The following is a 13,653-nucleotide window of genomic DNA, read 5'->3' as shown; positions in this document are numbered from 1 at the left end:
CATTTTTATTTATCCCATTAGTTCTGAGAATCCAACACAAACACAGTCTGGAGTGCATCTAATTGAAAGACATTCTGTGTCACAGAATTATTCTCAGGTCATAATCATTTAAAGACTCACATTGATGAAGCTGACTAAGAAAGCAACACCAGTGACGGCGATGATGCAGTGATGCCAGAGAGAGTCTGAGAAAGGGTTAAAAGGGAATCGAGTGATGGATTCAGCAACATAAAATCCCAGCAGATGGATAGCAATAAAAACTGCAGCTCGAGTTTGAGAGTCTGAGCAATAACACTGTATCATGACTTTTGGTATATGCTGAGAAAGACAGCAACAAAGGGAACTGCTGCAATTACCAAAGGATTTAACCACATGTGCAGGTATTGTGATCTATTTAACCCATGAGCTGCAGTTTCTTTCTAGAAAAGAGGGATAAAAAAAAAGAGGGGGGGGGGGGGCATAAATGTGATTGACTTCAGGATTCCACAGACTCCTGAGAGCTGAGATGATGTCCTGCAAAAGCAGTGGTTTTCAAAGCTGCTTCTCCGGTGACCCATGTTTTCAGAAGATTTGATTTTTTTGTGTGTGAAAACTGCCAGAAATTTTGATCATAATGTTTAGATCTCATTTTCTTCCATGAATACTGACTTGAAATTCTTTGTAATCGTTAACTCCAATTAATTTCAGATAGCCACACCCTCCATAAAAGCTAAAACTACAAATTCACCTTCTATAAAAAAACAGATCTTCATACTCCAAAAAGAGACTTTGGGTGGTTTTCATTTCGATTCAGACAAACCTTCTGGAAGTTTTGTGGGTCATTACTGTCATGATTGCACACTGGGTCTATGAAAAACACTGCCATTAAGGGTGGAGAGCAGCGCGGCATGACATACACTCACCACTTCCCTACATGTGCACAAGGGCTTACAGCAAGCCTCCCTGTGCCCCCCCTCGATGTTTTAGAGGGCAGCCCCCGCACCGAATGGAGAAAAGTTGAGATGACCCCTCTGGAAAATATAGGAGGGAGTGAGAATAACAGCCAAGCTTATTAGATTCAAAGAAAGAGAAAAAATAGGCATTAAGGTACAAGAGAACAGTCGAGTATTAAGTAGATAGTTACACGTGCTTCAAACTTTTTGAAATACTGTAAGAAAGGAGCCCAAAACAGAGCATGCTGGCACATCTTTATTTGATTCCGCAGTCACAAACAGGCTTCAGATACTCAGTGTACAAGGTGAACTCAGCCAACTGTGAATGGAGCGATAAAATATTTCATCAAGTGGGTACACAGCGTGCCTTTACATCTCTGGTGAAGTTTTCTTATGAATAGTGTGTGCTGAACTCCTCTGAAAAGGGAACAGTATGTCCTTTGCTTATTGTGTATCAAACAGCAGAGAGTGACACTCAGCCACTCATTGATATGGTCTGATTAATTTCAGTTCCTTTTCATGTTTGTTTTGAATTTAGGACAAATTAGCGGCGTCACAGAACATGCAGTGCAGGGGCACAGCAACTACTGAAGAGAGCTTTAACGGTTTGTACACTATTATATGAGACTCTCGACCTCTTGTATAGATTGCATTAAATTTTGTTTTTAAATGAATTTTAAATGGAACCAATCCAGGGGTGGAACAACTCTGCAGAAGTGCGGCACCTGATCAATTTTTGTTATGATCCAAAGGTCAAAACCAAAAATAATTTCCTGTTTTAAGAGTTTTCGTGTTCACTGCTATGCCTATAGACTTGACCTTTTTAAGAGCAGAGGCAGACAGCGTGTGTGTATTTGTATGTTATACCAAATGTTATTATGGCAGTGTCACGTTCTCATTCAAAATGAAACATGTAGAATATATATATATATATATATATATATATTTTTTTTTAAAGCCTGTCATGTCTGGCAGATCTTGCAAGCAGAACTGTGATCTGAGAGCAGCGTTGTGCCAAACATATTTGCTCTTTCAAGATGAGCTCTATAGGTTCTCTGTAGGCTCCTCTTGTTAGTATGTGACCCTTTATTTTCTTTGAATTATTTTTAACATATTGAGTAACAAACTGTCCCAGAGTTGACAGGCTTAGAAAAAAAAAAGAGAAAAGAAAGACAAGAAAAAGGGAGAGAAAAAGAGGGGGGGGGGGGGGGGGAGTAGATTAGAGAGAGAGAGAAAAAAAGGGGGAAAAAGCACAAGTAAATAAACCAAAGAGTTTATCATTTGTTAAACAAAAAAGATACTAACAATACTTGCAAGATTACAAATTATGTGGGGAAAAGAGAAAAAAAAATACTTTTAATTCTTAGTTACAAAAATGAAGAAAAGAAGCTATTTGAAATATATGACTCTTAAATATATATAGTTTGGTTAATATATTTCAAGACCTACTCTTCCATTTCGAGACTCCTGGAATAGTCTTATAATTCAGGATAAATTTAAAATATACCAGCAGGCATTAAAAAAATGTAACAAGTATTGATGCAAAATTATTTGATAAAATAGCAAAACAGTTAACAGCAGTGTAAAGGGGATTGGCAGCTCATGTCCACATGGCTCAGTTGGTAGTCTGATATAAGACCCTAACCCACCTAACCGAACCCTAACCCTAATGCCACAACTGCTACAGGCAGGCATGGATCAGATAATTGGCACACTGACTGCCACAATGAATGCTGCAAGAACCGTAATATATATGAAAATGCTCCATTGTTGCATTTTTAATGTGTCTTTGTATATTTTAAGCTTATCCTGAATTATCAGACTCTCCAGGGCAGAAAATCTTCAAATGGCAGGTAGAACAGGTCTTGAATATGTGCAAAATTATGTGCTCAGTTATAATTAAAGTACCAGATAATTTTGTTCTATTCAGATAGGACTATCACTTGTCACTGTCAATTATCACTTGTTGTCTTTTGCAATGGATTTTTTTTTTAATTAATGTGTGCTTGAATATGGGAATTCATATTTTAACTAGTGAATACTCAAACGTGTTTTGATGTACCTGTCCCAAATAACAGGCCCTGATTCGTTTTGATGGTAACAAAGGCCAGTGGAAATATCAGGCTTTTATCTTTAATAGTTTTTGAAATATTCATGCTTTAAACATTGCCTCCGATTTCAAAGTGTGAAAAAAAACGTGCTCAAAGTGAGTTGATGGGCCATTTTTCAAAAAAAAAAAAAAGACAAGGAATTTTAATGTATGTTCAAAAGACAGAGCACAGAGGAAGTGCAGGACTCCAGGTCCCCTTCAGAAAACTGAAATGCTGGAAGGTTATTAAACACACTTTTATGTTTTCAAGCACATTTCATCATTTATGCGTCATTTAAATGTGTAACGAATACGTGGTTGTAAACGAGTATCACCACTTTTTTATTTCTTTTCATTTTCTCTGATTGAAATGATTTTAATGAGGCCATTTTTTCTTAATTCTATCTGTAGCTCCACAGTTTGGTAATATTTGCTGATCAGCACAGCATTAATGAGAAGTGATCACATCACGTTTTATCCCTGATGTTCTTCTATCTGTAATTTTTGCTTTGCCAAGCTCTTTTTTTTTATTTGTGTTTTTTTACAAAACTATGATGGGGCTTTTTAGGTCAAATAAAACCCATGCCTCACACCTTACCAGCTCGCTCCTTTATGATTTTGCTCTATCTTGAAACTTAAAAATCAGGCCTTCTAGCACACACATTCATCACCTAGTGGTAAGTTTCAGTTTTCAAAAGGCTCATCTGCAGCCGTACAGTAATTTATCAGCTCCACATAATGAGATTCAGAGTGTGTGTACACATGTAAGCATGTGTATGAGGCGTGTTGCAAAAACATTTTATCTTGTAATCATACACCTGTTTGTGGAACCACAAAAAGCTCACATGTCACAAGTGATGCATGCTGTTCAAAGAGGCCACTTCCCTGTCCACTCAAAATGTCAACAAACCCAAACAGAAACCTTATATAGCTGTGCTGTAACTTAGTGTGTGTGTTAGCGTGAGTTTAACTGTATACATATGCGCATCCCATTACAAGTTTTAAACAAACCAAGGTCAGACGCATTTCTGTGTGTTACATAAAGTGTCGGGGAGTAAGGTTTCAACAAAAAGAAACTGCACCTGTTGCCATCAGTACAGACCTTCTGACGGAGGCACCAAGTGTGTGTGTGTGCGTGTGTGTGTGTATATTTAAGTGCCTGTCTTTGTGGTTACCTGAGTATGATGGCTATCCATGTGTCTGTGCAGAGAGGTGGTGCTGGAGGAGTTTGATTTGCTGTGACTCTCATCCTCCAGCGACCCTGAACACAAAATCAGAAGCATTTCTCAAGCCCTGGATGTTTGACTTAAAGTCTTTCCACACACAGGCAGGTAAAGGCTGAAGGACACCTCGCTTCTCAAATACAAGCAATCTGAGAGAGATTTAAGCAACTGGTTTCATGCAGAGAAAAATATTAAGGCAAGATAGTTTGGTTGTGACTCTCTTTGGGTATTTCAGGAATACAAGAATGACTCTCTGGTTCCAGCAAACCCTTCTCAGTTCTCAGGTCACCTGATTATGTCATTTAATTTCCCTCTCATTATTTGTAACTCCAGCTCCACTTACCAATCTTCCCAGCCTGCTCACTACTTTTATTTCAGATGAACTGAAGGAATTGTGTGACTGTGCTCTGACAAAGGCTATAAGGAGAGTTTGCAGCCTGGCAGATGACTTTGTCACTCCAAAGATAGAGCCAGTGGAAATCGACATGACATTTTAACTACTTTCAGATTAATTGTAAAACTATAAGTAGACTGACATCCATTACTCTGTGCACAGATTGTATATCTACACACCAACATGACTGTCACATAATAGTGCTGAATCTGGTTGGACCTTAACAATTACCTGTAATTCAGTATATACAGCAAGATATTTTTCATTATTGATAGCAGAGGTTGTAGAACAAAACAAAACAAAGAAAACTGCCTGAAATCTGTCATTGTTACCTTGACACATAAAATGTGGAGAACTTATTTGATTCAACTCTGGCTCCATACGTGTGCAGCCTTAGATATCTTTTTTTTGTAATGTTCTCTAAAAAAAATCTTTTGGGCTACTTGTAAACCAGGTCAAGCTTGACCAAAGTCAACTCGAATACTACACTGCTATTTAAAACTATGTTCCTTAAATTCTGATTGTAAATGTGCATCATTGGGCTGTTACCGTTAGAGATCTGGTTCCCATTCTCTACAGGGGCAGGGCTTTGTGAGTGGGGAGAGTGGTTGTTGGCGTTCTTGTCTTGTAGCTGGAGAGATGGTGAGGTGGGGGCAGAGCCACAGTCTTCCCTGCCTGGCTGGTTGATATTAGAATTGAATCCTAGTGGGAATATAACCAGAAGAAAGGCAACTACATATCAGTACATGTTACAAACAGTAATATCCATCATACATAATATCATCAGAGTACTCTCTCTCAATCTCTGTCTTTAGTTGTCTGGAAGAAGGACTGCTTTTGCCCCTGCTGCTGCTGCTCCCTGGGGCTCACATGCTCTCTCTCTCTCTCTCACACTCACACACACACACACACACACTGAATTGCATATGAGTGCGGCAGTGTGAATGAGAATTCATCAGCTGCTGTCCCATGCTAAGAATTTCTGCCTCCCGGTCCTTCCATGGTCACAAGATGCCAACTATAAAGTTAGCAAACTGTACTATCCCCATGGGATAGGTGAGTTTTTACGAGGGACAAAAGGCCACGTAGTGAGACAGCCCAAGTGAGGGTTCATGCTTATGAAAGATGAGTCATTCAGGCACACAGGTTATAATAAAAGCCAAATGAAATTGGAAATTTTGTATGTTGCTGCTGAGGTATGAGGCGTCTCATGACTCTGATTTCCTAAAGCCTGCCAAGACCCCCTGCCCTCTTTCCCTTGCATTCCTGTGGTTTTCTCATTCCCTGAAGATGAGGAGAGGCGGGGGGAGAAAAAAGAGTCAGCTGCTCTCTACTTCATGTTTGGGATAGCAACTGCAACCCCTGGGCAGTCCCACAGCGTCACGTATCACATTCAGTTATTTAACAGCTGATAGGGAACGGAAGTAGGGCATTCAGTTAAGCCCATTGGCATCCCTCTGTGCTTGGATCTAAGAGGGCCGCCCTGCTTTGCCCACTCAAAATACACCAGTGCCTGGGTCCCCTGTCACACACACCATTTCCATGACGCCAGCACCTTTCCTTTACAGTTGTAGGTGCTGACGGAAAGTCAAGCGCAAGATGTCACGTGACATATATGCGTAAGCATGTTCACTTGCTCTCATACCGTCTCTTATAAGGAGTTCGACTTTTTGCCCACTGAACTTCTTATAATTATAGAACTATGACACAACGGCTCAACTAGCTTCACAATCAGCCTCTAGCAAGATGACTGATTATTATGAAATAGCTGATACTTACACCTGAATTTTCTAACATGCAGATAATAGTCCAGGATGTGCTGTTCCCTGCTGCTAGGCAGTCACACTCCCTTCAGTAGAACCTGAGTGAGCTGTTAAATATTTCATACCTATCCTCATGGTTCTCCTGCTCATGTATTATTAACCCAGCCACAACTAATACACTTTGAGGAAACAGAGACTCAGACAGTAGGATGAGACAGTTTCTTCTCTGATAAGCCCATTTTCTCAAGATGGAATCTCAATGAGTTTACTTTTCATACTCTCTCTGTAGGTTTGGAACCTCTGACCCGGGGACCCGACCTCATTTCATTTACTACGTGTGATAATTACTGTTTGTTCTCCTTTTGCAAAGGTCAGTTTTTTCATCAGTGTCACAGTTTCTATGCTGTTTACATGTAGTGCGCTGAGCTACAGCACACAATAACACAGCTAAAACATACTTACAGTGCAGTGTGATGCTAAGTGATTTACACAAGCTGGCTCATTACCTAACATATTAGAAGGCAGCTGCAGCACCCAAAGGGCGCTACACTGGAGACTGTAACAAATGGGTTGCCTCAAATAGGCCAAAGGGGGTGGCAGGTTACAACACCTGAATTAATGTAAGGGGTTTCCACATGCGGTGCTGGATACTGGTGCATCTTACCTCCCTACAACTCAAATACTAACCATCTGTCACAGATTCATGGACAGAAGAGAGGGTTATTACTTATCTAAAGCCCTAAGTTACTCATATTGTACAGAAGAGAATCGTCTGATATCTCATAAGTCATCTGGCACAGGCCAGGCTGAGATTTTAATCAGAACTTCATAACAGTCGATAGAAAAGTAAAACACACACACATATATTCAGCTGAATGAGAAAACATTTACAAAATGTTCATATATTGGTGGCTTGGCTTGATCTGACCTCTATTTTTTTCTAATATGAGCAGCAAGTTAATACATTAATATATATTCAATAACTATAGGAAAAAGGAAAGATTGGTAAGAGCTTTTAATTTATAATGTGCATGCACATGTATTGAGAAGCATGCGTCTACTGACAGACCTCCATCTCTCATCTTGCGGCCTGACTTCCTCAGTAGGCTGCGTCCAGAGCTGAACAGGGTGTTGAGTTCATCCAAGGGGCTGGTCAGGGGCCTGCCGTTGGCTGGGTTGAACAGCAGGGGAGATGAGGAGCATGAGTGGGCTCGTCGAGGTTCAGGACGAGACATCTTCACGGGGGAGTAGGGAGGTGGCTTCCCCAGTGGCTCCCCACCTGCCCTTTGTGAGGATGTTTTGGGGGAATCTGAGCTCCCAGTGACAGATGCTGCTCGTGTCAGAGCCAGGAAGCTGGCCTCAGGTGGGAAGGGGAAGTGTGAAGGAGGTCTGTAGGGTGGAGGTGGGGCACTAGGGGGAGGAGGTGGAGGTGGAGGGGTGAGTGGAGGTGTAGACTTCTTCTCTGGCATGAGAACCGTGAGGCTTGGGGAAGAATCAGCCCTCTGGCGAGCATATTGTGGAGACAGAGGGCTGTCTGGCCCAGTAGCATAGTTGAGGTTTGTCTCAAACACTGGCAATTTTTTTACCTCCAGGGGGGTGAGGGGTGACTCATCAGAAGCAGGAGAACAGGTGACAGGGGAGGGTGGAAATACCAGGAGAGGAGGGCGGTGGGGAAGCAAGTTCGGGAAAGGTGCAGGAATGTCACAGCTGCCATCTTTTCCATGCTGGGTTTTGGGAGCTCCATTGTTTGATGTGCTATGTGAGTGAGCAATGTCCAAAGCAGCAGTCACCCCTACTGCCATTCGTTTGGTCTCTGCGCTCTGAGGAGGGGATGTCCCCAGTCCCACCAAGTTCAGTCCTAGAGCCTCCAGTTTGGCTGCTTTGGTGACCACAGTGGCAGCAGTTCCACCTTCTTCAGAAGGAAAATACTTCATCTCCTCGTAGACAGCTTCTGAGTCGGCTTGCTCTGGGCTATCGGGTGGCTCCTGGAGGCTTCGTGCCCGCGGCTGGGACCCCAACATCTCTATGTAAACATCCTCTTCATCTTGGCCCTTGAACAGGCTTAATGCCACACCTTGTGGAGCATCTATAGAGGCTGCTCTCTGCATCAAGCCTCCAAATCCCCCACCACGTGAAAGCAGGGCCAACTTTACATCAGCTGGGCGCAGCTGATGGAGTTGGGGTGCTACAGCATTAATCTCCTCATATGAGCCTGTCAGCTTAGTATTGGGGCTGCGCTTGGGTTTCGGGGGTGGTACCTTTCTCATAGTTGTATAGTCATCGCTGTGGGGACGGGGCTTGGACAAGGCTGAGGAAATAACAAAACAAAGAAAGTCAAATCAGTATGTAACAGAAATGAGACACTGCCATCTGCTATATCAACTATAGTCCAGTAGAGCTGATTTACCTGCTGGGTCTGTGGGGGACAGTTGGGATTTAGGGGGGCTTCCAGCTGGAGAAGCATACCCCTCTGGAGTGGAGCACTCTTTGGCGGCCATTGTCAAGCCTGCACTAACTGCTTCATAAGATGCACTCAGGCGGGTGTTGGGGTCCCTCTTTGGTTTGGGAGGAGGCTGCTTGCGAGGAGAGGAAAGACCTCCCCCGCCTGCTCCGTCGTCGTTGATATGGACAACTTGCTGCAAGGCTGGTTTGATGGGTGGACTGGCAGAGGAATGGACCATGTTCTCAATGGCGAGGGGGGTGGGTACCGAGCTGGAACGAAAGTGGCGAATGACTCGACTTCCTCCGTTGGGAGGCCCTTCATGAGCTTTCGCGCTTTTCTCCACCACTCTACAAATGGATTTAAGGAACAATGAATATATGTTTAAAAGACAGAACAAAAATGGTTGTTTGACCACTTTTTTGATTGAGTTAACTTCATAATTAAGATCATCAGTATAATCAAACTCAACATATGCTTAGATCAAATGTCATTTCAGAGATCTGAGAAAAATTGGCCAAAAGGAGGAAAACAACCCGTGAGATTAAACATAATCTCTATCAATTTGATATTGCCTTGGCTTAAACTGGGTGAGCCATCTGTTGTCCTGTCCGGGGTCAGAGGTGAGCGTGAAGCATTTGTTTAGGTGCTCAGGAGAGGCATTTTTAAAGTCTGCAGTGAAATTGCAGTAGCTGAATTTTGGGGGAACGTGTGCATGTAGGTGCCTTTTTATCCCCTCCGCAATGCAGAAGGTGAGATTTGTTAGTAGACGTTACACAAAGAAACAGTTTACAGAAAATATGCCTCTTGTATCGCTACTGCAGTTGGTGCTCTCCGGTATCTTTCAGCTCTCGGTCATTAAAATGAATTTTAGGAATGCGCTTCAACAAATCAAACTGAAATAAATGCAGAAGAATTTCTCATTTTGTCAAAACGTTTTGTCCCGTCATGATTTTAGCCGCCGTTATTTATCAAAGAGAAATGAAAGAATTTTTTTTCTGTAGCAGCAGCAATAATCAATACAAATGATATAGCACTGCTTTGTCTGCAGACAAAGAAATAATATATAGAAATAATGCACATATTTATGAAGCATACCACAGAAAGCACAAGAATATTGTACATGCACACACTTGTGGCTTTAATTGTATTGAAATACCAGTCACATTTCAGGTATTATGAACGTACTTTATTTAGCAACACCTCTAAAAAGCTTTTTATTGCTTTACTTTTAAACTTTCCAAGTCAGGCCTCCAAAGTTATTTCATTTCCTCCAAGTATAATATGCTAGTATATTAGACTGAGGTGAGGTGGAGATAAGGATAGTATTCCATAGGAGCAACACAATACGAAAACAATCTGATAACGCAAGTCATTATCTGACTATCCATCATGAAACTTACAATTAAAAGACTGCAGAGCACAGGTATACGGTGACATCATTAATCAGAAAGCACATGCTGTGCTGGCATGGCCACACACAAGCACATTGCTGCATAAACATATGCAATTATGAAGGCAAATGATTCCTTCCCAAAGTCATAAATCCTGTAAATAACTATGATTGTTATTCTCCAGGCTAAATAACGGTACAATTACTATGAGGTCATCACCTCATAATATGAATCTTATTAGAGTGAGTAATGAAAGTTCTATCTTAGTGAGACTATGGTCTTGATTGATCACAGTGTCTATAAAATGTCAGAAAATGTCAGTGTATGTTTTCAATTTTTTTTTCCCCAACAAGGAAAATGAAGAAATATCCATATTTTTAAAATTAGCTCTAATCAGGAGAATAGCAGTAATCTATCCACAATCAAGTGAAATATTTGAAAATCTGATGACTACCTCCGGATCTGAATAAAAGTGTGTAAGATGTGTTAGTGTGTCTTTACCTCCTGACTGGCTGATCCTCCTCCTTCCCCACTGGCTCAGGTCTTTCGCCAAGGGGTGGGCTACTGCCGAGGGTGTTGAGCAGGCTATTGCCATGGCAGCGCTGGCGGTCGCTTTCTCTTGCAATGTCAGAGGCATTTTGGATAACCAGCTGGTCGTAGGTTCGCAGCCCCATGTCTTCTGCCCCCTGCAGGAAATGCTGCACACCACACTCTTCTTTGTGTTGTAACGACAGCCTGCGGTGGACGGTCTGCCTGGCTAGCCAGCCGCGAATAACTGAGGCATAGGGTGGAAATGAAGACAAAGCCATCAGGGGTGTCATGGAGTGACACATAAGTCTAAAAGAGCATGCTGGTAGATGGTTTGTTTTGTGGTCTTGGGCATTACCTTTCTGACAGGTGACGATCTTTTTATGAAGCTGGTAGCAGCGGTCATTGAGCTGGTCTGCCTGCCAGTATCTCAGAAACACTTTACTGCTGCCCATCTATGCAGACAATGAAAAAGACAATTGGATAAAACACACACACACACACACACACACACACACACACACACACACACACACACACACACACACACACACACACACACACACACACACACACACACACATATATCAACTAAAAGGAGTAGCCCGAAGACCCTGTGAGGATGTTTTCTTTTGGAAATCTCAGAAGAGTGCAACCTGCTAGTTGAGCAATGGGAGACCAGTGATGTAGCAGTAATTTATGATAATAGGTGGGTGTGGAGTGTGGATAGGGTGTGGGTTTGCATGCTGATAATGCATTCACTTTAAGGACATAGGGAGCTTTTGAGGGGTGACCGAGGTCACTCTATACCAGGTGCAAGGAATTGTGAGGCAGACATGCTTCCACAGATAGCCCCTACTCATTCAAAGACAAGCTACTTGTAGAAGTAGTGTGTGTATGTGTGTGTGTGTGTGTGTGTATGTGTGCGAGTGAGGCAGGGCTTTATCAAAAGTATCTGGGGGGCATTGCGGAGGAGTGCGTATGCATGTGTGACCTGTGGGGTCACACACTCAGACACAACAGCAGTCTAGCAGACAGGAGAGAGGGGGGTCGGAGGGGTTCGTGCTGCTGCTGTGTGTGTGTGTGTGTGTGTGTGTGCGCGTGCGCGCGTGAGTGGAATTCTGATGAGGTGGGACAGCTGGAACAAGTTGTCAGGATTCCATGGGATCTTTGAAACAGAGGGTCAGGGATTAAGTCATTTGGCAAATCTTTCATTGCTGATCGAGACAGAAAAAGACACTGGACACAAACACACCTGCCATCCCTGGAGTTTAGATTGTTGCAGAACTGAGCGACATTTTTCCTCTGGAGACAGTTTCTTCTTGTCTCCCAATGTTGGGACAACAAGGTCTTTATATCTGTAACACGACAAAGAAAAACACAAAACATGAGGGCTCCTGGGATAAACACGCTGAACTTAAAATCCCAGAAAAGACATGGAGGCAGCCTATTTTGAAAACAATGGGTTCAAGGGTCAGTAGGGTCATACAGAAGACAAGCCAAACAGCATCTGTTCCTATTGGCAGTGTCCTGGGCAACCATTGTTATGAATGGTCAGCTGGATGAAGTCAGTTTTTTTTTATTTACATACATGGAACAGTGGGGAGAGAAGAGAATGTAATAAAAGTGAGTATAGATGTTAATATACCTCATTGCAGATGTTTTCAGATATGGTAGAAATTCTGAATGATTAGGAATTATAAAATACATTTCCTGACCAGACAGAAAAATCTGACTGTACTACAAACACAACATCCACTAAGACTAAGCAGCAACTGCATACATTATTAGTGTGAATAGAATTGTAATACAACTGTATTAACTAACGTATTAATATTTATTGTGCTGTGACTGGCTGAACTTTAACCTATAACAAAGCCATCAGCTGACTGGTAAGTCACTTTGCCCTATTTCCTTATTTCACTCAGAAGGATTTTGCGATATAGTTTGTGCTGCCAATGAGGAAAGACTGTTTTGGACAATAAGAAATGCTTCCCCGTCTTTACTGAAGTTATATGGAACACAATTTAAGAATATAAATTAAATAAATCATTTTACCTGTGACTTCAGTAATAATCTATATTTACATAGCGGATTGTTATGCACTGGAGCATACTTGATGCCATACGGACGTGGATGAGTTGTAAATATTCTAACTGCACTGTTTATCTTGTCACTGTTTGGCAAATCTCGTCCCAGTGTTTACAAATCTACAGAACAAGGTGCACACGTCAATCACTGAAATATAACTGGAAGTATGTTCTTTGGAACAATATAAATGAAAACCATACTATAAAACCATACAGTAAATACAATAAGCTTATTCCATGCAGACATTTGACTTGACATACAGTACTGTACAAAAGTAGGTGTCACTCCTCATTTCTTCCTAAGAGCCAGACTTTTACATTTTTTAAAATGGTCTTGAACAACAGTTCTCCAGCCTTTCTCAAGGTCTTTCACTGTTCTTCTTTGGACATTGCATGTTTGTGTTTCACTCATTTTCAGTCTAGTCCTTGTACCTGATTATTTTCAGAGGAATGTTTTTGTTTGTTTGTTAAGCCACGTAACACTGACCCGTGACTCATTCGAGCAGATAAAGCACCTAAACTAAAGGGATGAAACAGTGTTGTGTCTACACATAACAGACAAGTTAGCAAAGAAACAATTTTAAATTGTATCTTCAGGCTCTTTGTTACTAGCAGCCTGTTGCAAAAACACATCATTTGTTCCCATGTCTTTAGTTCAATCTATGAAAAATGCCAAAGAGAACACAGTTTGACACGTGTTAAATAGTATTTTGGCACCAACAAGGTGATTCCTAAAGAGGTATTCACTGAAAAAGTGACATATCTCAGCAGTGTGTCTTTAAAATGATCTGAGGAAACCG

The 13,653-nt window shown here is 41.7% G+C and overlaps 1 protein-coding gene across 1 annotated transcript in view; it reads right to left on the bottom strand.

The window, feature by feature from the left end:
• myo16 (myosin XVI) overlaps positions 1-13,653 on the bottom strand; it is an 86,617-nt gene that overhangs the window by 6,320 nt on the left and 66,644 nt on the right. The window contains exons 29-35 of the mRNA XM_030759016.1: positions 12,019-12,121; positions 11,122-11,218; positions 10,737-11,010; positions 8,884-9,191; positions 7,471-8,709; positions 5,188-5,340; positions 4,197-4,282 (exon numbers count right to left, since the gene is read on the bottom strand). Of these exons, the coding sequence (XP_030614876.1) occupies positions 4,197-4,282; positions 5,188-5,340; positions 7,471-8,709; positions 8,884-9,191; positions 10,737-11,010; positions 11,122-11,218; positions 12,019-12,121 (2,260 nt within the window). The remainder of the gene's footprint in view (positions 1-4,196; positions 4,283-5,187; positions 5,341-7,470; positions 8,710-8,883; positions 9,192-10,736; positions 11,011-11,121; positions 11,219-12,018; positions 12,122-13,653) is intronic.

This window comes from Archocentrus centrarchus, chromosome 21 (assembly GCF_007364275.1).
Source record: "Archocentrus centrarchus isolate MPI-CPG fArcCen1 chromosome 21, fArcCen1, whole genome shotgun sequence".
Lineage (NCBI taxonomy): Eukaryota > Metazoa > Chordata > Actinopteri > Cichliformes > Cichlidae > Archocentrus > Archocentrus centrarchus.
This window is presented reverse-complemented; position numbering and strand designations above follow the sequence as displayed.